This window comes from Entelurus aequoreus, linkage group LG06 (assembly GCF_033978785.1).
Source record: "Entelurus aequoreus isolate RoL-2023_Sb linkage group LG06, RoL_Eaeq_v1.1, whole genome shotgun sequence".
NCBI lineage: Eukaryota > Metazoa > Chordata > Actinopteri > Syngnathiformes > Syngnathidae > Entelurus > Entelurus aequoreus.
In genome coordinates, this window is record NC_084736.1 from 74,603,706 (window position 1) to 74,630,191 (window position 26,486).

General features: G+C 36.5%; 2 protein-coding genes across 3 annotated transcripts in view; both read right to left on the reverse strand.

Moving 5' to 3' along the window:
- vps37ba (VPS37B subunit of ESCRT-I a) overlaps positions 1 to 22,692 on the reverse strand; it is a 40,864-nt gene extending 18,172 nt beyond the window's left edge. The window contains exons 1-2 of the mRNA XM_062051514.1: positions 21,780 to 22,692; positions 5,043 to 5,214 (exon numbers count right to left, since the gene is read on the reverse strand). Coding sequence (XP_061907498.1) covers positions 5,043 to 5,214; positions 21,780 to 21,878 — 271 coding nt within the window. The 5' untranslated portion in view covers positions 21,879 to 22,692. The remainder of the gene's footprint in view (positions 1 to 5,042; positions 5,215 to 21,779) is intronic.
- A 150-nt stretch (positions 22,693 to 22,842) lies between these two features.
- Positions 22,843 to 26,486, reverse strand: part of abcb9 (ATP-binding cassette, sub-family B (MDR/TAP), member 9) — a 33,946-nt gene continuing 30,302 nt past the window's right edge. For both annotated transcript variants that reach the window (XM_062051512.1, XM_062051513.1), the window contains exon 12: positions 22,843 to 25,250. In XM_062051512.1, the coding sequence (XP_061907496.1) occupies positions 24,948 to 25,250 (303 nt within the window). In that variant the 3' untranslated portion in view covers positions 22,843 to 24,947. The remainder of the gene's footprint in view (positions 25,251 to 26,486) is intronic.

Consider the following 26,486-nt stretch of genomic DNA (forward strand, 5'->3'; position numbering starts at 1 on the left):
GCACCTTCATGACTTGCAATAGAAAGAAATCAAGGTGGAACTTCTGTCAGCATAGAAGAGTAGTGAATGGCTATTTTGAGAAGGTCGCTTGGCAACCATTGCGTCAACACAGGCACAAGTATGTTCACAATATGTTCACTAACTAGAAAGGTGTGACAACAGCAAATGTTACATCACTATCAGCAACACAGGTTAAGTTAAGACTTGCAGCTTGCTTGATCAAAACTAAAGTCAATTCTAGAATCTTTTTCAGGAACGTGACCATTTTTGGTAACACAGCTTATCTAGCCTCCAAACAGAAGTACCTGAACTGGAAATACGGGTCCCTGAGCATGGATTTCTGTATTTGTTCAGGGGAATAATAATACCACTGCCAACATGATTTCGAGTGCCTTTAAAATTGTTTGACAAAATGTCTATCAAAATGCCACCTAAACTACACCATGACTATAGTCTACAAACATTATAAAAACAATAGTAATAATACATGTGTATACGTTCAAATACCAATAGCTTAATGCATTAGCAAAATGTTTCTGACTTGAATAGCAAATTAAGAACATTTGTATTTATTTATTTATATGGTAGGGGACAAGCAGTAGGAAATGGATGGATGGAAATATACATACATCCACCAATCAGGAAAACAAATGCAAATGGCCGAATGTTGAGCAATGTTAAGTCAATAAACTACTGTAATTGAAATGTCTCATATCAAAGTATATCTTCTAAACAATCAATGATTCGCTGAGAGAATAATCCACCATTACTGTCATCTCAAATAGAAAATAAGATATTAGCAGAGGTGGGTAGAGTACCCAAAAATTGTACTCAAGTAAGAGTACCGTTACTTTAGAATAATATGACTCAAGTAAAAGTAAAAAGTAGTCATCAAAATAATTACTTGAGTAAGAGTAAATAAGTATTCTGTGAAAAAACTACTACTGTGAGTAATTTCTGTTTTTTTTGGTTGCTATTTTTTTAATGGGTCTCGGACTATAATAGTAGTTGATGAAAAAAACAATATGTTGCATCATGTTTTCTCTAGTTAAAAGTGGAATTCTTTTAGGCTGAAATGTGAACATTTCCACTGACACAGATGACAGCACATGATATAATTGTTCTTTCTACCAGTTTGAAAGTGATCATTGAAGATTTGTTCTGCCTTGTCTGACATCACGTCACTTTTTACGGTGAGTACGTTTCTATGCATTAAATGAGTCTGAATTGTTAAGTAATTCAGTTTTTTCTATATTCACAGCTACATGTGAAGTTCCAGTTTCCATGCTCTCTCTCAAATGTGACTGTTGGCCACACGCAGTGTGCCTCTTGTACACTAGGGGTCGATTGTGGTCATTTCAGCTTGTTAGCTATGTGGAAATGTATATACAGTAGAAAAAAAATAATGCTACTTGCTAATAAGCTAATAACTTTTAAGCTCCTGATCTGACAGATAACTACACATTTCCATTGCTATTTATTGTTCTTGGTAATGTTTTAATGCGTTTTAATGACACGTGTGGTTATTCGGATCATATATTCAAATATATTCAAAATACAAAAAGATTGCTATTTTAGTCAACTGTTTTAGGTTTTCTGCTTACCAGTTGTCTCAAACAGCCAGGATATGCTGGCGTTGCATAATTGAATGGTCTTCTTTTGGGAACATTCTGACACTTAGTAAGTTTGTATTTTATCATACCATTGACCTGTGTTAATTTTGACAGCAGTTTTTAAATTAGTTTTAGTCATAGTCTTTTGACAAAATTGTATCTTAGTTTTAATCATATTTTAAAAACTAAATTAATTTAGTTTTAGTTTAGATTTAGTCAACTAAATTCTACAACATTTTAGTCGCCTAAAATTACAGTACATTTTGTCAACTGAAATATTAAGTATAATAGACAACGCATCTTTGAAGTTGTCTTAAAAGCAATTGTATCAATTATTTCTTGCTTCTCAAAATACAAAACTCACAACAAGACCTGCATTCCATGAATATTTCAATAAATACATTTCACACTAACCTTGTGCGTGTTATTATTTTAACTAAAATTAAGCATTTTTTTCAAATGTTGCATAATATATGACTAAAATGGTCAACTATCACACTCACCTTATGTGTGTTATTATTTTAACTAAAATTAAATGGTAAACTAGTTGTATTCTAGATTGGCGGGCAAGCTCACCTGTGGCTACTACAAAAGTAGTGGTAGAATAAGCAGTCTTTCTCCTTCCCTACTGTCTTTAATAGTAACAGTAATTCAGTACAGTATGAGTCATTTGGAAATATTAGTTTAGGCCTACTCACTGTTGCGTAGATGTCCTGATGATTAGCCTGCAAATGGCTCTTCAAGTTGGTTGTATTTTTATCGGAGAAAACGAGCCACAGGGTTTACAACGAATCTTGTTCTTTACCGTTGCAAAGGTAAAATGTCTACATAGGTCTTCTTTCTTCCAGGTGTAGAAGATTTATTGAAATGACGTGTGTAACATACAGTAGGGATCTAACGATATAAGAATTTCATATCACAGTTATTGTGACCAAAATTATCACGGTTGTCTATCTTAATTATGTTTCACTTCTGGCGGCTTTGTGTCTGTCCTACTCTGTTCAGCGGTACTTTTTGCGTTGAAAAAATGTGGAGGCACACCACCAGCAGAAATCATTAAAAAACACTGACAGTTGACAGTAAAAAGTCGTTGTCGCAATTGTTGGATATGACTTTAAACCATAACCAAGCATGCATCAATATAGCTCTTGTCTCAAAGTAGGTGTACTGTCACGACCTGTCACATCACGCCTTGACTTATTTTGAGTTTTTTGCTGTTTTCCTGTGTGTAGTGTTTTAGTTCTTGTCTCGCACTCCTATTTTGGTGGCTTTTCCTGTTTTGTTGGTATTTTCCTGTAGCAGTTTCATGTCATCCTTTGAGCGATATTTCCCGCATCTACTTTGTTTTAGCAATCAATAATATTTCAGTTGTTTTTATCCTCCTTTGTGGGGACATTGTTGATTGTCATGTCATGTTCGGATGTACATTGTGGATGCCGTCTTTGCTCCACAGTAAGTCTTTGCTGCCGTCCAGCATTCTGTTTTTGTTTACTTTGCAGCCAGTTCAGTTTTAGTTTCGTTCTGCATAGCCTTCCCTAAACTTCAATGCCTTTTCTTAGGGGCACTCACTTTTGTTTATTTTTGGTTTAAGCATTAGACACCTTTTTACCTGCACCCTGCTTCCCGCTGTTTCCGACATGTACAAAGCAATTAGCTACCGGCTGCCACCTACTGATTTGGAAGAGTATTACACGGTTACTCTGCTGATCTCTAGACAGCACCGACACTCAACAACAACACCTAATTTGCAGAATATAATTACTGGTTTGCAAAAAATATTTTTAACACAATTAGATGAAATTACATGAACTCCCACGGCACACCAGACTGTATCTTGCGGCACACTAGTGGTTGAAAAACACTGGCTTAGACAGTAATGTGTTTATTGAAGTTTAGATTGGAGTATGTTGTATTTAACAGGGTAAGACCTCATATGACTCTTGTTTTTATGTTAGCATTTAAGCTAGTGAGCTGGAACCAGAAAGTCCACGGTGAGTTTATTAAAAGTACAGATATCAGTGTTAGTTTCTTAGATAATTTTTATTTTAAATTTCTAATTTAAAAGGGTAATACTAATCATTATCTCATTATTACCGTTTGTCGTTACATCCCTACAATACAGTCTTGTTTCCCGGTGAATAATCCAAACATCGTGTCTCAGCAGTTGTAGCTCTAATTGGATCCATGCCGTGAAGATCCGTTTGATTGGTGAAATAAGCAAAACAGAGTCATGTGACAGTGCCTGCCGGAAGAAGTCTTGCTGACAAAATTAATTTTTCTTTGCAAGTCTTAATCAATAGATTATAAATAATTCTAATGTAAATCAAAGTAACAATCAGAATGAAAGTAAATGTAACGGAGTAAAAGTAGTGTTTCTTCTTCACAAAAATACTCAAGTAAAAGTAATAAGTATGTTACATTAAAACTACTCCAAACAAGTATACATTTTTCAAAAGTTACTGAAGTACATGTAACAGAGCAAATGTTGCGCCTTACTACCCATCTCTGGGTATTAGGTATTTTTTACATGAACATAGAAAGACAGTTTGCAGTGCACTCCAAATTATATTTTTAGGAATGAAGGAAGTCTCGCTTGGCCCCTGAGTGACAGCCGTCTGAAGGCAGGGCAGTCCTGGGCAAGGGCGATAAGGTCCGACATAAGCCCATAAATAAAAGAACACCACGAACGGCTACCAAATGTTACTAATAGTGAAGAGATTTAACAAATTAAATGACTACATTTGTCACAATTGGAACTTAAGTTTTGTAAAAACATAAATAAATAAATAAATAAAAACAATGTAATGGCCGTCCATCACAGCTGTCAGACTCACACAGACCATCACGCATGCACATTCACAGAAATAATGGAGAATGAAAGAACTTAAAAACAGATGCTTTGGTAGCTGTGTTGCTATTGAACAGGTAAGCTGATACGCTTATCCAGACACTGCTTTTATAACATGGCATTGTCTTGCAGCTGCTCTATCTTGCATCATTGGACCAGGAAGAGGTCATGTTAGAGTGAATGTGGCTCTTTCAGAGGCGAGCACCATCAAGAAGCCATCTATCATGGCAAAATGCACCTTTACTTTTCAATAAGTGATTTTTCTTTTGGCGGATTGCTTAAAAGAAATTTGTCCCGGAGGTTTGACTTGACCTCAGCTACCTTAGCAATCGTGTGGCAGATACCATTCTAAAACCATCAGGCTCTTCCCGATGACAATTTTCAGGGAAATTTGGTAGGTACCAAAATGTGACTAATTCAATTACAATAATAATACATTAAAAGACAACGTTCATGCACTGTTTTAAGTTTGTGTTGTTTTTCATCTTAGGAATACGTATGGATTCTGTTTAAATCTTTAAGCATACTTTTATGTGTGATGGGATGTGTGTTACATCAGGCATCATAAACTGCCTTTGTACCTAGGGTGGACTTGCGCAGCTGATAGGCTTCAAAGCTCTCCTGTAGACGACTGTATATCTTGGTCAGCTGCTCTTTCTTGAGCTCCAGTCGAGGTTGGAGGGCAAGGTTGTCTTCTGCCAGAGTTCTGTTGTTCACCTGTGTCGTTTCTTTGCTTTGCTGGACTTCCTGCATCTGTAACAGACAAAGAAATGTCAGCAGTCAAGATTGTAATTTAAAGTTCATAAAACAGACAAAACCACCAAGTCACGTGTTTTGCTGTCAACAATGGCAATTGTTTTAATACTACAGGATCCATCAGTCATGGTTGCATTTCAGTAAGTACTTACAGGTTACATATGAAAATAATGATGTAAACCAAGTTCAAGTAATCTTGTAATGTGAGCATGAAGCCGTTAAGTGAAGTGAATTATATTTAAGTAGCGTTTTTCTCTCGAGAGAGGCGCTTTACATAGTGAAAGCCATTATCTACATGGAAGCTACATTTAAACTAGTTTGGGTGGCACTGGGAGCAGGTGGTAAAGTGTATTGTCAAAGACACGGCAGTGACTAGGATGGAGGAAGCTGGTATCGAACCTGGAACCCTCAAGTTGCTTGCACGGCCGCTCTACGAATTGAGCTACAATGCCCCAATGCAGGTGGCAGATAAAAATTTAAAATACAAATAAAAAATTAAGAAAGATATCATTCATTTTAGGGTGAATTTTAGAACAGACTATTGGCAAGGATTTTATGATAAGATTTGTATCACGATACAATAAAATATTGCGATATTGTGATACATTGCGATATTCTACATAGTTCACTGAAACTTAAAATGCAGCTTAAAATACAAGTTGTAAATAAAAAGTGCACTTCGTGACAGCAATAATTCATTGTGCAAACTGTGTCAAAATACGATGTTATTTAAATGTTTCATTTGTATTTCTTGCCATTGTACAGAAATTGGATGAGTTTTTTAAAAATTAAAATAGCACAATAAACACCAAAACTATCAAACGTACTCAAAAAAATAAACATTTAGTGATGGCGTGTTTAAAAAGCTGCACATTGGTATATTAACGCTTGACATTTTAGCAATCTAATAGACTCAATGTAAATAATTGAGTCATTGATTCATTCTTATGATTTTAGCTATCTAATATATATATACAGGTATATATATAATATTTTATGATGGCGGCGCATTGGTGCCTAATGTTTTGTGTGTGCGTGTGTGTGTGTGTGATTGACGTTTGTTATTGTGCATTTCTTCACTGCACTGCAAATGGATGCTGTTTACAGCTGAGGTTCCTGATAAATAAAAAGTACTTGAATGGATGTAAGCAAAGTTTAGCTGGCGGACTTTGGCTTGAATGAGTTTAGTGAAGGTATTTTTCACACAACGTGGTCTCACACTAGGTAGCTAGCTAGCAAGGTAACAAGTTGACTATCTTACAGAGTTGAGATCACACTCTGACATTTCCATGCTTTAAATTCTCCCGGATCACAGATGTAGTGTCATAAAAACAAGCTCTGCTTTGCAAAAGGTGCAAGGTATTCATGGTTTTGTTTTAACACGAATAAGAGGAAATTATCCCACACTTAACATGTTCTCACCCGCGAATGTTGTTGCGGGTGGCGGCGCTGATTCGCCGCCACCCGCCACACTAGTAATGACGTCACAGACTATTGACGACCAATTTTATTGGTGATATTTGTCGACAAATCAGTAAACCCCAAGGGTGAATGCACCGTTCCTGTACTTGGAGAAGTGCTCTTGATAGTGTCGATTTATGCCTGCTATTATGACTCTGTCACGCACATGCGTTGCCCAAAACCTAACAAAATGTGAAACAGACAAGATTCCTGTTATGAGGAACACTCTCCTGCTGCTTCTCATGTGACTTTTACCCATGCAGCCAACATGCTCCAAATATAGACAGCAATACTGAGGGCCTGATGGGAAAGGAGAAGATGCACTAGTATTAACGACAATGCAGTCAAAAAAGTGACTCATTCTTGATTGGTTGATCAGAGAAAAAAACATACTGGAAAATTAAGCTGAATGAAGGGATAAGCGGTAGAAAATGGATGGATGGGTGGAGTGACAAAATTGTCTTTAACCCTTGTGTAATGTTCATATTGTTGTTACTCAGCCAGCGTTTGTGGGTTTGATGGACCGTTGCATTTTGTGGCTTTTACTGCCTCACAATCAAACACTTTTATGTTAAAATACTGAACAGATGTTTACCTTATCCCAATAAACATCTGTTCAGTATTTTAACTTTTATGTTAAAATACTGAACAGATGTTTACCTTATCCCAATAAATTTTAACTTAAAAGTGTTTGATTGTGAGGCATTAAAAGCCACAAAATGCAACGGGTCCATCAGACCCACAAACGCTGGCTGAGTAACAACAATATGAACGTTGCACGGAAAATGTATCTGCTAGTTTCTGCATCCCACAGGGATTCTTTTTTTGTGTTTCTGCACCTGTGGTTCCCACACAAGGTTGCAACATTGTTTGTCAACACTGTTTGATCTCATTTTCTCGCACATTTGACCCTCTGATGTTCTGTGTACCTACACTCTGTCCTCCTCCTGTCTAGGATTGCTGTGTGTGTGTGTGTGTGTGTGTGTGTGTGTGTGTGTGTGTGTGTGTGGTACACAGAACATCAATTTCCACACTTCTATTAGCCCCGGGTTCAGTGGACCCAGACATCTTATATGTAATAGAAATGTGTCGGGGGGGTGTATGGTGTGTGGTCATTAAATATGTATTCTGATATATGTTCTTCACAGAAAATGAGCCAAAGTCAGTGAGTCTCAGTTTGAAAAATTAATTAATTGTATCATTTTTCTTTTAATAAAAAATGAAAACGGGTCCCACAGACCCGAACACCACACAAGGGAGCTCTTTGCTCATTTGCTGTAGCCAGTTGAAAACATAGACTACTAAATAAATATCATGCATACTTTTTTGTATATGTTTGTACTGTACACATAAAAAAAAAGTCCACTTCCAGAACAGAAAGTGCATAGACATTTTTTGGAGTGAGTCTTTATCTTTAGTAAGAATGCCATTTAAAAAAATGTCATCAAAGAAGAAGAGCTTCAAACAACAGCGAGTAAACAATGTATTCACACTGTTGTTACATTTTGAAACAGTCTTTCCAGGTTGGGCCATGACGTACGCAGCACAGGATTTGTGACTGGATGTTTACATTGTTACTTTAAAAGACATCAACTGTAAGTTATTCTTTAATATTTGCTTGAAACGGTATATAAACAGTACATGTTCCTGCACTATTATTTGGACTTAAATATACTTGTTTGTAGTAAAAAATAGGATTAGAACATTTAAGCATTATGTTTGTGTTCAATTACATTAAGTTTATCATAAAGATTCCTCCCACTTCATTTTACACACTGGCATTTTTACTAAGCTCTTTTATTTATTTAAATATAACGCAATAATATCATACCGTGGCCTTAAAGTACCAGTAGAGTGGAAAAACACATTGACTTTGAATGCTTAATTATTTCAGTTTCAGTTTATTTAATTATGGTGCTTTGTTTGATTTCTTTGATTAATCCATTCCATAATTTAATTCCACATACTGATATGCTAAACGTTTTAAGTGTTGTACGCGCATACAAATGTTTTAAATTAGGATTTTCCTCTAAGGTTATATTTTTCCTCTTTTGTTGAGAATAATTGTGATACATTCTTGGCTAGCAGGTTATAGTTTGCTTTGTACATTATTTTTAGCAGTTTGCAAATGCAACAAGTCGTTGAATTTCAATATTTTTAATTCAATAAATAAATGAAGGCTTTGTATATTCTCTACCTGTATATCCAACATGATGTATCATTCAAATGTATCTTTTTTTGTAACACCGTTAGTGAATGAAGCGCACATTTGTAGTTGTTTCCCATATTTCAACACAATAACTCAGATATGGTAACATTAGCGAATATTAACATTAGAGAATATGAAGACATTTTTGGTCCAGAACATATTTTGCTATATTCATTATTGACGTGTTTCTTCTATCCATTAAACCAGGGGTCGGCAACCCGCGGCTCCGGAGCCGCATGCGGCTCCTTGACCACTCTGATGCGGCTCAGCTACATACACGCCGACCCCCCGATTTTCCCAGGAGATTTATGGATCTCAGTGTCTCTCATAGATTACTCCCAGGGAAAAAATAATCCTATTTACACTCTAATTACTAAATAAAGGGCATACCCTAATTGCACTGCAGTAATTGTCCTCTATAGCATTTACATACACCGTGCCAGTCCAGCCACATGTTGCATGTTGTTATTACTTGCACACACTGGAGACAGCAAAGCATACTTACTCATCAGCCACACAGCTTACACTGACGGTAGCCGTATCAAACAGCTTTAACATTGTTACGTTACAAATATGCGCCACACTGTGAACCCAAACCAAAAAAGAATGAAAAACACATTTCTGGAGAACATCCCACCGTAACACAACATAAACACAACACAACCATTACCCAGAATCCCATGCAGCCCTAACTCTTCCGGTCTACATTATACACGCCCGCTACCACCAAATCCCCCCACACATCAACCCCCCCCCCCCCCCCCTCTCCGTGCGTTGGTTGAGCGGAAGAGTTAGGGCTGCATGGGATTCTGGGTATTGGTACCGTCAGTGTAAGATGTGTGGCTGCTGACTTAGTAGCCTTGCTGTCTCTTACGTGAACAATCAAAAGCTGCATTCCACTTGTGGTCAAGCAGGTACATTGTTAGGGCAGACTGTAGAGGGCGTCAAATGCAGTGTCATCACGCTCTGATGTTCGGGAGTCTCCCGGGAAAAATAAGATGGTTGGCAAGTATGACGCTATCAAGCGACATTCATTCAAAGCTCGCGGGCTGCACTAACATCAAATTTCCACATTAAAGTGCGTGCCGGTGCGTGTGTCGGAGACCCCTGGTTAACATAGCACAAAGCATGTAAGCTTTGTATGCGGTGTTTTTCATTTTAAATTTAAAAAATTTTTTTGTGGCTCCCATTACTTTCTTTAATTTGTAAAACTTGCCAAAATGGCTCTTTGAGTGGTAAAGGTTGCCGACCCCTGCATTAAACCATATCAAATTGTATTTACAATCCGCAAAGTTGCAGGAGCAACTTTGTTAAGTTGCAGGAGCAACTCCTCTTTAAAATTTCAGGAGCAATTTTAAAGAGGTGGAGGTTGCTTTGCATTAGTAAAAAAATACAATGTTTTTTTTTATAGTAAATTAAATTGAAGGAATCGTAAAAAAGTACCAAAGTATATCCCACAGTAATACAAAAACCCACACAATATTGACTGATAGAATGCTAAAAATCATTGACAAAGGGATCGTGAAAAAGTACCAAAGTATATCCCACAGTAATACAAAAACCCACACAATTTTGACTGATAGAATGCTAAAAATCATTGACAGACCTCAAAAAAAGTATTACAATTTTTACTAAATAAGACATCCAGAATGTACACACAAAGAAAGGATGTGGAATCTACAATATGAGCTGAAACATTTCAAACTAAGAACATACGAACATCACTCCTTTACTTCCCAGACGGCCTCGTTGATATGTTGCGCAATCTAGCAAAAAAATCAAAACGTAAAAAAACACCCAAATATCTGATATAATATTCCTTTTCTTTGCAACTTTGCAGCAGAAAGCTTGCTTCCATGTCTGACGATCACAATAGTCTCGCCCTCGCTGCCTTCTCTGTAAAGAAACCCCATCTACTCTGCTTCTTGCAACTACTGTCTGATGTAGTATCATGGTTACTGAAATAAACCGTATCTGACTCGAATAATTCCAATAGTTTCAAATTACGATCATTTGAAAATATCACTGCACATCCTATTGCCGGCTACAGGTTCAATGTTAAAAGTTTAAATATATTGGAAATGTCTCACGTTCCATATTTTGCACAGGTCTGATATATATATATATATATATATATATATATATATATATATATATATATATATATATATATATATATATGGTACCACACAGCCATCTTGCATAAGACCAAATCAGAACCGTGGGCCCCTAATGTCCTTCAATTTGCAAAAAGTCTGAAATCCTCAGGAGTATGCCTGGATTGTCACACAAATACTTTGACTCTTCAAATCAAATGTGATATCATGCTGTATGTTGGCAGCATGCGTGAGGCTTCAGGTAAAAGCCCATCTAATTCTTAATCCAGACATAATTGTGTTTAGTTCTCTCATTGTTGTTCTTGTTTGTGTGTAATGGGCCCTAATGACTAATTGTGTTCAAACCTAAAGGTTTGCAATTCTGATCAAGCATTCACTGCCGGAGGCCGTCGATAAGTGGAAGGAAGTCGTCGGTACGAGTTCTTATAATGCAGAACATAATTATATTTTCTCACTTCTGTTTATGTTAGTCGTTACATGAAATGAAATGAAATAAGTTTATTTCGGTCATATAATCAACCATTAACCATTTTGTGTGACAGTACAGTACAAATTATACATATATAACAATCATACACATTTACACACAAAAAGAAAAGAAAAGAAAAAGCATGACCGAAAAAGGAATAGGCTGAAGCCAAGGCTTATATTTGCCTATCCTATACCTTCACTGAAAATAACATTACCTGGAACATCAACATTAAAAAGAAAAAAAAAAATCAATGGGATGAAAGTAATAGTTGCTATATTTTATAATTTTCAATTATTTCACCTTTCAATGTTTTCTTAAACCTTAACAAAGAAGTACATGTCTTCAACTCATCACTGAGCTTGTTCCACCATTTAACTCCTAAAACTGAAATACATTTGTATTTTGTATTCGTTCTTGCTTTACATATTTCAAAAACCAATATCCCCCGTAAATTATAGTTTTCTCCTCTCAATTGAAATAACCTAAGAATACAAGCTGGAAGGCTGTTGTTCTTTACTCGAAACATAATTTCCATTGTTTTTAAAAACACAATATCTGAAAATTTTAACACATTAGAACTTATAAATAATGGATTGGTATGTTCATAGTAGCACGCTTTGTGTATTATTCTAATGACCCTTTTTTGAAGTTTAATTATTGGGTCTACGTTTGTTTTATAAACATTTCCCCAAACTTCAACACAATATGTTAAATATGGAAAAATAAAAGAATAACATATGCAAACATTTCTTATTCAGCATGTGTTTTACTTTATAAAGAATAGCAATGGATTTGGATATTTTTCCCTTTATATATTCAATATGCGGTTTCCAACATAATTTATGATCAATTATTATTCCCAAGAATTTAGTTTCATATACTCTATCAATTTCCACTTGATTTAATTTTAATTTTGCTTCACAGTTTGTCCTTGCACCACTAAACACCATAAACTTAGTTTTCTTATCATTTAATGATAACTTATTAATATCAAACCATTTTTTTAGCTGAATCAACTCAACCTCTATTATCCTCAACACTTCCTTCAAGTCTTCTCCTGAACAATATACATTTGTATCATCTGCAAACATAATAAATTTCAATTTATTAGACACTGAACAAATATCATTTAAATATAGTATAAATAACTTAGGTCCCAATACCGAGCCTTGTGGCACCACACAAGTTACTCTTCTTGGCTGTGATTTAGTCTTATTAATTTCCACATATTGAGATCTATTGCTTAAATAACTACTTAACCACTGTTGTGAAACACCTCTTATGCCATAGTTTTCCAATTTTTGCAGAAGTAAGGAATGATCGATTGTGTCAAAAGCTTTACATAAGTCAATAAATACTCCAACAGTGTGTTGTTTCTTTTCTATTGCTGTAGCTACGTTTTCTACAAAGTTCATCACTGCAAGGGATGTCGATCGATTACTCCTGAACCCATACTGCTAATCATTCAGTAGCTCATGTTTGTCAATGAACTTATCAAGTCTATTTACAAATAATTTCTCAAGAATTTTTGCAAATTGAGGTAGTAGAGACACAGGTCTATAATTTGAGACCATGTGTTTATCACCATTTTTATAAATCGGAATAACTTTAGCAATTTTCATTTTGTCAGGAAAAGTTCCAATTGATAAAGATTTATTACATATATAAGTAAACGGCTTCAGGACACAATCCACCACTTCTTTAACAAGTGACATATCCACGTTGTTACCGTCGACAGATTTTTTGTTTTTAAACTTTCTGACCACTTCTAACACATCACTTTCACAAACTCCGCCAAGAAACATTGAATTTTTAATGTCATATACACGCTTTAACTTTTTCTCATCATTCATATTAAAATGTATATTTTTTGCCAAATTTGGGCCAACATTCACAAAAAACGTATTGAATTCCTCAGCTATTTCTTCTATATTTTCAATAATTGAGTTGTCATCTTTTACCAGATAAGCTGTAAAATCCTTTTTGCTACATTTTTTAATCATTGTATTAAGCACATTCCAGGTTTCAATGATATTATTTTTATGTTTATGCAGCAATTGTTCATAATAGTTTTTTTGTTGCAGCCTCATGATACATGTCAAACTGTTTTTATACTTTTTATATTTGTCCTCATTTTCTGTTGTTCGATGCTTAATAAATTCCTTGTAAAGCCTTTTTATTTTTTTTTTACAGGCTTTTACTAAACCCCCTGTTATCCATGGTTTCTTCCTCTTTTTAGTATTTTGCTTATATTCTCTCAATGGACAATGACGGTCATAAAGTGTCAGAAATATATCCAGGAATGTATCGTATGCTTCATTAGTGTCCTCCACAAAAACATTTTGCCAATCCTGATTTAAAAGATCAGCCTTGAATGCCTTAACTGCTTCTGGTGATTTTATTCTGACAAAGTTATTTATTTGTCTTTTTGTTTGTAAGTTTGTCTCCTTGTTCATTTGCATCACTGTAAAGACAGGCAAGTGATCACTTACATCAGTCACTAAGAGTCCACTTTTTCTATTCCCATCAAATACATTTATAAAAATATTGTCAATCAGTGTTAAGCTGTCCTTTGTTATTCTGCTAGGTTTTACAATTAGTGGAAAGAAACTCAAGCTAAACATAAGATTAACAAAATCAGTGGTTTTCATGTGATCATTAAATTTCATCAAATCAATGTTGAAGTCACCACAAATCAAGATCACCTTATCATTATGTCTTTCATATAACTCAAACATTTTCTTATTCAATTGATCAATGCATGATCCTGGAGTTCTATAAATACAACTAATTAATATGTTCACATAGTCTATACATCGTTGTGTATAGACTTGACATTGTTGAACCAAGGCAAGAGTGGCTAAGAAATGTGTCCAACTGCCTTCATGGTCGGTACCTGTTACACCTGGAGTCAAGTGTACAAGAGTAGAGTTTTGTGTTGTGCTTCCCAAGACAAGTCTTTACCTGGTTGATCAGCTTGCATCTTTCTCACATTCGTATGACTAACTTAAGTCAACAATTAGTGTTTCTGAAGTAAACACACCCCTCCCACACTGAAGCTTATGGAAAAGACAGACAGGGTGTGGAATACAAATGACTGACTCATAACCCAGTGGAACATCTGATTACATTTCGAGGCTTATATCCTGACCTTTTCTATGTTACCTTACATGTATGTTTCTGTGTGTGTGTGTGTGTGTGTGTGTGTGTGTGTGTGTGTGTGTGTGTGTGTGTGTGTGTGTGTGTGTGTGTGTGTGTGTGTGTGTGTGTGTATGTATGTGTGTGTGTGTGTGTTAGAGCCCCACAGAGACAAAGCCAGTGGATGACTGACAAGAGCATAATATGAGTTTCTTTCATTTTCTAACTGAAAGCTCAAAACATTGATTTTCATCTGACTGTCAGTTAAAGTCTGAAAAAGGATAAAGAACAAGTCATTACATTTTTGGGCTGATCCTGATCATTTACACTATGTTACTTTACGTTTACATGACAAGCTTCAACTTCTGTGTTTTTATGTTCGCGGCCCGCCTCCACACCTGAAGATAACAACAGTGGCTGAATGACAAGAGGCTTCATTCACTCTGTTTTTTTTTCATTCCACTATAAATAGTGGAATGAAACCGTGTCTTCTTACATTCCGATTCTCCCAGAACCATCCAAATTTTTAGATGTCAATTTCTTATTTTCGATGGTCATCCCTCAACTCCAATGTAGAAAGAAAGTTCAGGGTAACAAAATGTTCCAGGAAGTGTTGGTGGAAAAGGGAGTAAATTATGGCAGCTGGTACTTAAAACTTACGTTACTATTATGGCTGCAGCTATCGATTATTTTAAAAACGGACTAATCTATTGATTAGTTTAATCGACTAATCAGATAAAACGTACATTATAGCCTTAATATGTATTTTATGTACAATGGTTTAAATAAACAAAATATTTGTATGCTTGCCATAACCTTTAGATAGATAGATAGTACTTTATTGATTCCTTCAGGAGAGTTCCCTCAGGAAGATTTAAAAAAATAAAAATAAAATGTATTCAAGTTTTCTAATACATGCACATCATCAACATGGAAATTTTACTTTTAACACAGCATTATTATTATTTTAGGGTTCCAAGATACCTGTGGTGGTGGGGGCGTGGTCAGTATAATTTCATCATATTTGCTACAATGCACACATTTTCTTTAAAGAAGGCAAGACAATGTTTAAAACAAATATGTTATCAATTAAAGCATTAACACACCAGTATATTTGTTCTTGCATAATATCATTTTGCTTTATTTTTATTTGTTGCTGCCTATTGTAGAATGCATTAAAAAAAACAAAAAAAAAACATCCATCTTTCATAATGATTGGGAATGATTGGCAAAACTCAAAAAAATACTGTTTCCCTTTAAGGTGTAGTGGCTAATATTTTGCCGTGGCACACCACCACAAAATTACATTAAGGGAAAATAGTGTATTTAAGAATTAATAATATTTAAAAAAAAAAAAATCTGTTGCTACACAGGTCACCAAACTGCTTTCATGTACACTATTGCAGCCGTTGTACGGAAACTATCTCCGGGTATTTAAAGTCCCAGGCACTCCATGCGGTTTGGATTTGATACATTTTTATTCGTCACACCAATTAATGGGTCCCCACATCTGCGGTCCCCTCCAAGGTTTCTCATTGTAATCCCATTGGGTTGAGTTTTTTCTTGCCCTGATGTTGGATCTGAGCCGAGGATGTCGTTGTGGCTTGTGCAGCCCTTTGAGACACTCGTGATTTAGGGCTATATAAATAAACTTTGATTGATTGATAATTTACGGAGCCCCTAAAGGGACATGGAGGGAAAAAAATGTTTTGCGAGATCTCGCAAAAGTTTTTTTTCCTATGTCAGTGAACCGGAAGTAAAACATACACAGCGATGGAGAAGCCTACCCATCATCCGTGGGAGAAGTTTATTGATTTCTATTTTAGTATTGGCCTAACATATAAAGACATCAAATCGTATTATGGTCCCACAACAGAGCACAGATGATGGGTAGGCTCCCGCATGCTCCTGCTCCTCCATCGATGTGTCTGTTTCACTTCCGGTTCACCATCGCTGTGTCTGTTTTACTTCCGGTTCACTGACGTAGGAAAAAAAACTTTGGCGAGATCTCGCCAAAAGTATGGCGAGATCTCGTCAAAAGTATGGCGAGATCTCGCCAAAAGGTTTTTTTCCTATGTCAGTGAACCGGAAGTGAAACAGACACGGACATAGGAAACACAGACAGATCTCGCCAAAAGTATGGCGAGATCTCGCCAAAAGTATGGCGATATCTCGCCAAAAGTATGGCGATATCTCGCCAAAAGTATGGCGGTATTTCGCCAAAAGTATGGCGAGATCTCGCCAAAAGTATGGCGAGATCTCGCCAAAAGTATGGCGAGATCTCGCCAAAAGGTTTTTTTCCTATGTCAGTGAACCGGAAGTGAAACAGACACAGACATAGGAAACACAGACAGATCTCGCCAAAAGTATGGCGATATCTCGCCAAAAGTATGGCGATATCTCGCCAAAAGTATGGCGATATCTCGCCAAAAGTATGGCGATATCTCGCCAAAAGTATGGCGATATCTCGCCAAAAGTATGGCGATATCTCGCCAAAAGTATAGCTATATCTCGCCAAAAGTATGGCGGTATCTCGCCTAAAGTATGGCGGTATCTCGTCAAAAGTATGGCGGTATCTCGCCAAAAGTATGGCGAGATCTCGCCAAAAGTATGGCGAGATCTCGCCAAAAGTATGGCGAGATCTCGCCAAAAGTATGGCGAGATCTCGCCAAAAGTATGGCGAGATCTCGCCAAAGTATGATGAGATCTCGCCAAAAGTATGGCGAGATCTCGCCAGAAGTATGGCGAGATCTCGCCAAAAGTATGGCGAGATTTCGCCAAAAATATGGCGATATCTCGCCAAAAGTATGGCGAGATCTCGCCAAAAATATATGGCGAGATCTCGCCAAAAGGTTTTTTTCCTATGTCAGTGAACCGGAAGTGAAACAGACACAGACATAGGAAACACAGACAGATCTCGCCAAAAGTATGGCAAGATCTCGCCAAAAGTATGGCGATATCTCGCCAAAAGTATGGCGATATCTCGCCAAAAGTATGGCGATATCTCGCCAAAAGTATGGCGATATCTCGCCAAAAGTATGGCGAAATCTCGCCAAAAGTATGGCGATATCTCGCCAAAAGTATGGCGGTATCTCGCCAAAAGTATGGCGATATCTCGCCAAAAGTATGGCGATATCTCGCCAAAAGTATGGCGATATCTCGCCAAAAGTATGGCGAGATCTCGCCAAAAGTATGGCGATATCTCGCCAAAAGTATGGCGAGATCTCGCCAAAAGTATGGCGGTATCTCGTCAAAAGTATGGCGGTATCTCGCCAAAAGTATGGCGATATCTCGCCAAAAGTATGGCGAGATCTCGCCAAAAGTAGGGCGAAATCTCACCAGAAGTAGGGTGAGATCTCGCCAAAAGTATGGCGAGATCTCGCCAAAAGTATGGCGATATCTCGCCAAAAGTATGGCGATATCTCGCCAAAGTATAGTGAGATCTCGCCAAAAGTATGGCAGGATCTCGCAAAAAGTATTGCGAGATGTCGCCAAAAGTATGGCGAGATCTTGCTAAACATCCATGTCCCTTTAGGGCAGACCTGGGCAAATTAAGGCCCGGGGGCCACATGCGGCCCGTTATGCTTTTCAATCTGGCCCGCCGGACATTCCCAAATATTTTTTTTTAGATCTTTAAGATGGAAAGTGTAGCTGCCATTATGATGTGCAGTCATGTTTTCTAATGACCGTAAGTCTTCAACAATACTAAGCAGGGGTGTGGGAAAAAATCGAATCGAATTCGAATCGCGATTCTCACGTTGTGCGATTCAGAATCGATTCTCATTTTTTAAAAAACGATTTTTATTTATTTATTAATAAAAAATAAAATAAAAAATGTTTTTAATTTTTAAATTTTTTTAATTAATCAATCCAACAAAACAACACACAGCAATACCTAGGGATGATAAATGATAAATGATAAATGGGTTACACTTGTATAGCGCTTTTCTACCTTCAAGGTACTCAAAGCGCTTTGACAGTATTTCCACATTTACCCATTCACACACACATTCACACACTGATGGCGGGAGCTGCCATGCAAGGCGCTAACCAGCAGCCATCAGAGGCAAAGGGTGAAGTGTCTTGCCCAAGGACACAACGGACGTGACTAGGAAGGTAGAAGGTGGGAATTGAACCCCAGTAACCAGCAACACTCCGATTGCTGGCACAGCCACTCTACCAACTTCACCACGCCGTTTGATGTTTGATAAGAAATTATCAAGTTCGAGCCTATTATCGAATCCTCTTATCGAATCGATTCCTTATCGATTCTCTTATCGAGTCCAGATAGGTTGTTGTACATGGAAAAAAACACAATATTTGGTTTAACAAAAGCTCACTTTTATTATATAAGAAAAAAATTAAATCTAATAAATAAATAAATATTGACTGTTACCCCCCTAAAAAAATAAAATAAAAAAAATAAATATTGACTGTTGTTACCCAAAGTATATTAAGTGGGATTTTTAAGAAAAACAAATATATACAGTAACACAAAAACAACCTTTCTCTGTGATCACTATAGGTGTATAAATAATACTATAGTGTTAAATAAAATCAGTCACTTGGGCACAAAACTAAAAATAATACAGCTCTCCAAAAAGTGCACTTCTGCTGCTATTTGACATAACTGTTTGTTATGATGCTTTGACATTTTTGCACTTTATTTCTTTATTGAAAGAAAATTCTATGAAGAGAAAAGTTGTTTGCAAATGTGGTTACAATGCTAAAAAATGAAAAGTTAAAGCTAAAAAAAGAAATACAATTTATTGAGTTAACATTATTTCTTTATAGGGGGAAAGATGTGATGTTATGAGCTAGGGAATATAACAACTACACTACCCAGCATGCAACGGGAGTGGCGAGCATGCGCGGTAGCCCCGAAAAGTGTTGTTGCATGTCACCACCCGGCAGCTAAGAATGAGGTTATGAGCACGCTGTGAAAGTTAACATGAAGAACCCAGCCAACACGCCTCGTCTGCATTATTTATAATTAGACAGACAACACATATACAGTGTGATTTTGTTTTGTTTACAAGGAAAGAAAAACAAAAGTTAAAAAAGGAAGATGTCATATATGTTGTACATATATGTATGTGTTGCGGTTGCTTTAAGAACGTTGCGACAGCTGCCGTAAAGGAGGTGCGTTGCTAGCCTGGTTGCTATGTTTCCGGTTGGTTGTAAAAGTGTTCGTCATTTGTTTGTACCCTGCTCAAATCTCTCAGTAAAGTTATTCATTGCATTATACCTTTTGTTTTGAACTTTATTACACCATGGAGCGCTTTTTCTGGTCCATTGTTTTTCCTGCTTTCCCTATCTGCTCCTAATGACTGAGCTACATGACGTCATTTCTTGTGATGTCACACGGGGCATTTCTGGTCGGGACGGGATTGATCCCAGGGATTCGAATAAAGAACCAACTCTTTTTCTTTACTTTAGTGGTCTCGATAACGGGTACCGGTTCTCAAAAAGGGATTCGAGTCCGAGGACTTGGTTCTTTTCTTATCGAACAACCGGGAAAACTGGTTTCGAGTATCATCCCTAGCAATACCATAACAATGCAATCCAATTCCAAAACCAAACCCGACCCAGCAACACTCAGAACTGCAATAAACAGAGCAATTGAGAGGAGACACAAACACGACACAGAACAATCCAAAAGTAGTGGAACAAAAATGAATATTATCAACAACAGTATCAATTTTAGTTACAATTTCAACATAGCAGTGATTAAAAATCCCTCATTGACATTATCATTAGACATTTATTTAAAAAAAAGAACAATAGTGTCACAGTGGCTTACACTTGCATCACATCTCATAAGCTTGACAACACACTGTGTCCAATATTTTCACAAAGATAAAATAAGTCATATTTTTGGTTCATTTAATAGTTAAAACAAATTTACATGATTGCAATCAGTTGATAAAACATTGTCCTTTAATATTATAAAAGCTTTTTACAAAAATCTACTACTCTGCTTGCATGTCAGCAGACTGGGGTAGATCCTGCTGAAATCCTATGTGTTGAATGAATAGAGAATCCTTTTGAATCGGGAAAAAAATCGTTTTTGAACAGAGAATCGTGTTGAATTGAAGAAAAAAAAATCGATTTTGAATCGAATCGTGACCCCAAGAATTGATATTGAATCGAATCGTGGGACACCCAAAGATTCACAGCCCTAATACTAAGTATTTCAATGGTTGGAATCTGCGCTTTTGGATGATATACTAGTTACTATGGTCATCTAATTAGTTACTATGGTAATCTACGTCACAGCAGCTCAGACGAGGCACCAAGCAAAGTGGGCGGGGAGCGTTTCCACAGACGCGGAAGGAGATTTTCACAACAAAGTTCTAAAGCTTAGTGATATATCAGATTGTAGGTGGGTTTATTTTGTACCCTTCGCGTCTGTTTGTTGCATTTTTGTTGCGTTTCACTTGATTGTAAAATGTGTCGATCGAAAGGGGGTGCGACGTTCATATTTTGTCAATATTCAGTGTTTTATCCTTCATAGAAAAATGCAAAATTCCATTATGTTTTTTAAGGCGGTCTGTCATAACGTTTTTAGCATTCAATCAGACATTATTGTGAAGTTTTGTATTAGTGTTCCTAAAAATAGATATACCGGCCCCCAGATACATTTTTTTTCTCTAAATGTGGCCCCAAAGTCAAAATAATTGCCCAGGCCTGCTTTAGGGGCTTCGTAATAATTGGTAGGATATCACAGTGATTTGGTGTTACGACACATGTATTCAAAGACTCCCACAAACAGGAAACTTCTCGTGTTTGGTATGACTTAGCACGACTGTGGATTTTTTTTTTTTAAAGACATTTCTTGTGTTCTCATTAAATTCAAATGTAAATGATTAGGTTGAGATAGAGTAAATATTCCAAGTGTACACACCTGAAACAATGCTGCCCTGTGTTGTTGCTCCCTGGCAAGATTATGAATAGGTTGGTGAAGAAGTCGAACTACTTTAAAAAGGGTCATACACGAGTTTTTTTTGTTTTGACGAAACCCTGCACTTTGTGTACAATGGCGGGTGTGAAAGACAACTTTGTGTAGAATGGCGGGTGTGAAACTAAACAAAGGCTGAAGGAAACAGAAAGCCAACTAGCGACAGACTACAATAGCAAAAAAAAAAAAAAAAGCTCAACATACCTCGTCCAGCACCATTTTGCTAAGTTTTTCTTCGTCCTCTAGAATTTCGTTGAGCTGAGTCAACGTGTAGTCACTGAACACGGTGTGGAAAGTAGACATTTTGGTGTTATTTGTCCTCGCCTGAACGATCCTCTTGTCTCACTTTGTGACAGCTGACTGAGCTTCTGCTACCGGAAGTACATGCAAGGCCCCATGGTGCCTTCACTGGCTGTCGGAAAATGTACTCCAGCATTTTTAAATGATGGGAACTAAATGCGCGCTGTTGTGTTTAGATTCACGTCGTATTTTGTGGAACTGTGTGGAAAAATAACGTGAGACTATATAGAGAAAACTAAAAACCGTCATGTTTTAGATGATACGTTTATCTTCATCAAACGTACATTTCTAATTAAACACATACACGATGCATGGACTGCACAATAATGACGCTGATCTGTTAATCATGTGAAATAAATATACACTCATTTTTAAATAATTGACAAGATATCACAATACCCACGGACGCACAAGTACATATGTATTACCCCAAACAGTGGTTCCTTTTACCGAGTGACTCTTAATGCATCATTTGGACTTAATCCAGCAGTATAGAAAATGCTGGTAACACTTTAGTATGGGGAACATATTCACCATTAATTAGTTGCTTATTAACATGCAAATTAGTAACATATAGGCTCTTAATTAGTCATTATTAAGTACTTATTAAGGGATTATTCTGCATGGCCTTATTATAACCTTAACCAAATAACTGTAAATTAAGTCTTTGTTACTTAGGATATGTATGTATGTATGTATATTTAGTATGGGGAACATATTCACCATTAATTAGTTGCTTATTAACATGCAAATTAGTAACATATTGGCTCTTAATTAGTCATTATTAAGTACTTATTAATGCCTTATTCTGCATGACCGTATTATAATCCTAACCCCTAACCAAATAACTGTAAATTAAGTCTTTGTTACTTGGAATATGTTCCTCTAGTGTCCAAATAACTCTAAATTTAAGTCTTAGTTACTTGGAATGTGTTCCCCTAGTGTTCAAATAACTGTAAATTAAGTCTTTGTTACTTGGAATATGTTCCCCTAGTGTCCAAATAACTGTAAATTAAGTCTTTGTTACTTGGAATATGTTCCCCTTGTGTCCAAATAACTCTAAATTAAGTCTTAGTTACTTGAGTATGTTCCCCTAGTGTCCAAATAACTCTAAATTAAGTCTTAGTTACTTGGAATATGTTCCCCTAGTGTCCAAATAACTCTAAATTAAGTCTTTACTTGGAAAATGTTCCCCTACTGTCCAAATAACTCTAAATTAAGTCTTTGTTACTTGGAATATGTTCCCCCTAGTATCCAAATAACTCTAAATTAAGTCTTTGTTACTTAGACTATGTTCCCCTACTGTCCAAATAACTCTAAATTAAGTCTTTGTTACTTAGACTATGTTCCCCTACTGTCCAAATAACTCTAAATTAAGTCTTTGTTACTTAGACTATGTTCCCCTACTGTCCAAATAACTCTAAATTAAGTCTTTGTTACTTAGAATATGTTCCCATAGTATCCAAATAACTCTAAATTAAGTTTTTGTTACTTGGAATATGTTTCCCTAGTGTCCAAATAACTTTAAATTAAGTCTTTTTTACTTGGAATATGTTCCCCTTGTGTCCAAATAACTCTAAATTAAGTATTTACTTAGAATATGTTTCCCTAGTGTCCAAATAACTCAAAATTAAGTCTTTTTTACTTGGAATATGTTCCCAGAGTGTCCAAATAACTCTAAATTAAGTCTTTACTTAGAATATGTTCCCCTCGTGTCCAAATAACTGTAAATTAAGTCTTTGTTACTTGGAATATGTTCCCCTAGTGTCCAAATAACTGTAAATTAAGTCTTTGTTACTTGGAATATGTTCCCCTAGTGTCCAAATAACTGTAAATTAAGTCTTTGTTACTTGGAATATGTTCCCCTAGTGTCCAAATAACTCTAAATTAAGTCTTTGTTACCTGGAATATGTTCCCATAGTGTCCAAATAACTCTAAATTAAGTCTTAGTTACTTGGAATATGTTCCCTTAGTGTCCAAATAACTCTAAATTAAGTCTTTACTTGGAAAATGTTCCCCTACTGTCCAAATAACTCTAAATTAAGTCTTTGTTACTTGGAATATGTTCCCCCTAGTATCCAAATAACTCTAAATTAAGTCTTTGTTACTTAGACTATGTTCCCCTACTGTCCAAATAACTCTAAATTAAGTCTTTGTTACTTAGACTATGTTCCCCTACTGTCCAAATAACTCTAAATTAAGTCTTTGTTACTTAGAATATGTTCCCATAGTGTCCAAATAACTCTAAATTAAGTTTTTGTTACATGGAATATGTTTCCCTAGTGTCCAAATAACTCTAAATTAAGTCTTTTTTACTTGGAATATGTTCCCAGAGTGTCCAAATGACTCTAAATTAAGTCTTTACTTAGAATATGTTCCCCTCGTGTCCAAATAACTCTAAATTAAGTCTTTGTTACTTGGAATATGTTCCCCTTGTGTCCAAATAACTCTAAATTAAGTCTTTGTTACTTGGAATATGTTCCCCTTGTGTCCAAATAACTCTAAATTAAGTCTGTTACTTGGAATATGTTCCCCATACTCAAGTGTTACCGAAAATGCTTACAGAAATAAAGAGGAAACGAGTATTTCCGTAATTTCCACTCAAGAAATACCATAGTGAAAAATTGTCACGGATTACATCTTAATTTGTTAAAAACTGAATAATATAAAAACGGTCAATTAAAATGCATCTTAATCAGTTTGGCAAATGATGGAATTAGCGATAGTGTGTGTAAACTGGGTCAGTTTGACCCTACTGATGATGTGTCCTCGCAGATAAGTACAACAAGACAGATGACGTCTCTGATAAGAAGATTGAAAACGTGCAAAATTAGTAAAACTACTAAGTAATTACGAGAACAAGGAGGGGAATGTTAAGTGGTCATGCACCACATGTAGTCAATGTGTTTTAATTCTAACATTAAGGTTCATTTCAGTGTATAATAATTAATGTTCAATATCTTGATTTTGTCGATGAGAAATTTTTGTTTAAAAAAGTTTAAAGACCTCTCCAAAAATGTCAATAGATAGATCTTAGTCACCAAGTGTCCCACAGTGCGGTCACATTTCTGTTCAATAGCGAGTATTGTAGTCTTCTTGCTCAGTGCCACTGCTGCCGTGTCTTTCATCAGGCTTCCAGGAGGCCTTCCTGGAGAGGCTGGGTGCATCCTCCACCGTCTCCGTGCCCAGCACCTGTCGCTGGATCAGTTTGTAGTACAGTCCACCATTGGCCATCAGCTGACTGTGGGAACCCTGCTCAGCCACACGGCCTTTATCGATCACGATGATCCGGTCGGCCTTCTCCACGCTGCTCAGCCGGTGTGCAATCACTAGCACGGTGTGGTCCTTCATGATGCTGTTCAGAGCTTGCTGAACCTGTATGAATCATAAGGAAATATCACTTGAATCGCATACAGCAGGGGTGTCCAAAGTGCGGCCCGGGGGCCATTTGCGGCCCGCAGGTCATTTTTTAACGGCCCCACGGCACATTTTAAAAATCTGATTTAAAACTATTTTCAACATAAAAAGTGGTATAAAAGAGCAAACAGGTGAAATCTAACAAGAAAATGTAGCAATGTTTACTCTAAAAACACAAAGCTGCCATGTAGGCTGTTTCTTTCTTTAAAAAATAATAATGAATCAAAATCAATGTCATTATGAATTATTGACCTATTCAAGGCTCCAATTACGTCACATTAAATATTCCACTTTGAGATATTTTTGGGGAAAATGTTGCATATTTTGTGTTTGCCATATAAAAAAACTGAGCTGGTTTTTTTTTTTAAAGAAGGGCCTAAAACAAACAAACAAAAAACATAAACAACAATAAAACTTATAATTGACGGATAGATCTGAAGTTGATCTGGATATTATTAGGTTGAAAGTAAGCAGTAAAAAACACTTTAATGAGTAGGACCCTTGTGGATCCCCAATAATTGTAGTGTGATTTGTTTTTAAGTGTCTTTGCTCAAAAAATAATAATGAATCAATGGTGTTATGAGTTATTGACCTTTTTAAGGCTCCAATTATTATATAATCTCAAATATTCCACTTAAAAATGTTATCGAGTGAAAATATTGCATATTTTGTGTTTTTTCCATTAAAAAAACAGGGTTTTCTTTGACAAAAAGAGCATACAACTTAAATCTTTAAAAACGTTGTATTGACAGATAGACCTAATGTTGATCTAAAGATTTAAAACGTGAATAATAATAAAAATAACAATACTGAATAATGACACTGTGGAGGGGGGCGTGGCCTGCAGGCCTGCCGCGGAACAGGGTGTGCCAGGACTGGCCTCAAAGACAGCGACAGGTGAGTAGATGGCCCAGGTGGGCCTTGTTATCTAATCACCTGTCGCCTTTATTAGCAGCAGCCGGAATGAGACACGTAGTTGGAGTTGGAGGTGCTGATGAACGGACGCAGGGGGAAAAGACATTGTGCTGGAAAGCAGAAGCCTATTACTAATAAAACAGTGGTATACCCTGAATTCCGGGCTCTCCTGGCAGTGTGTGGTTGTCCGAAGAACCCACTAGAGGGCAACCTCAACATTTTTTTATTTTTTTTGGACCAAAACCCTTTGGGGTCCCTGGGATCAAGCCTGAGTGGAGG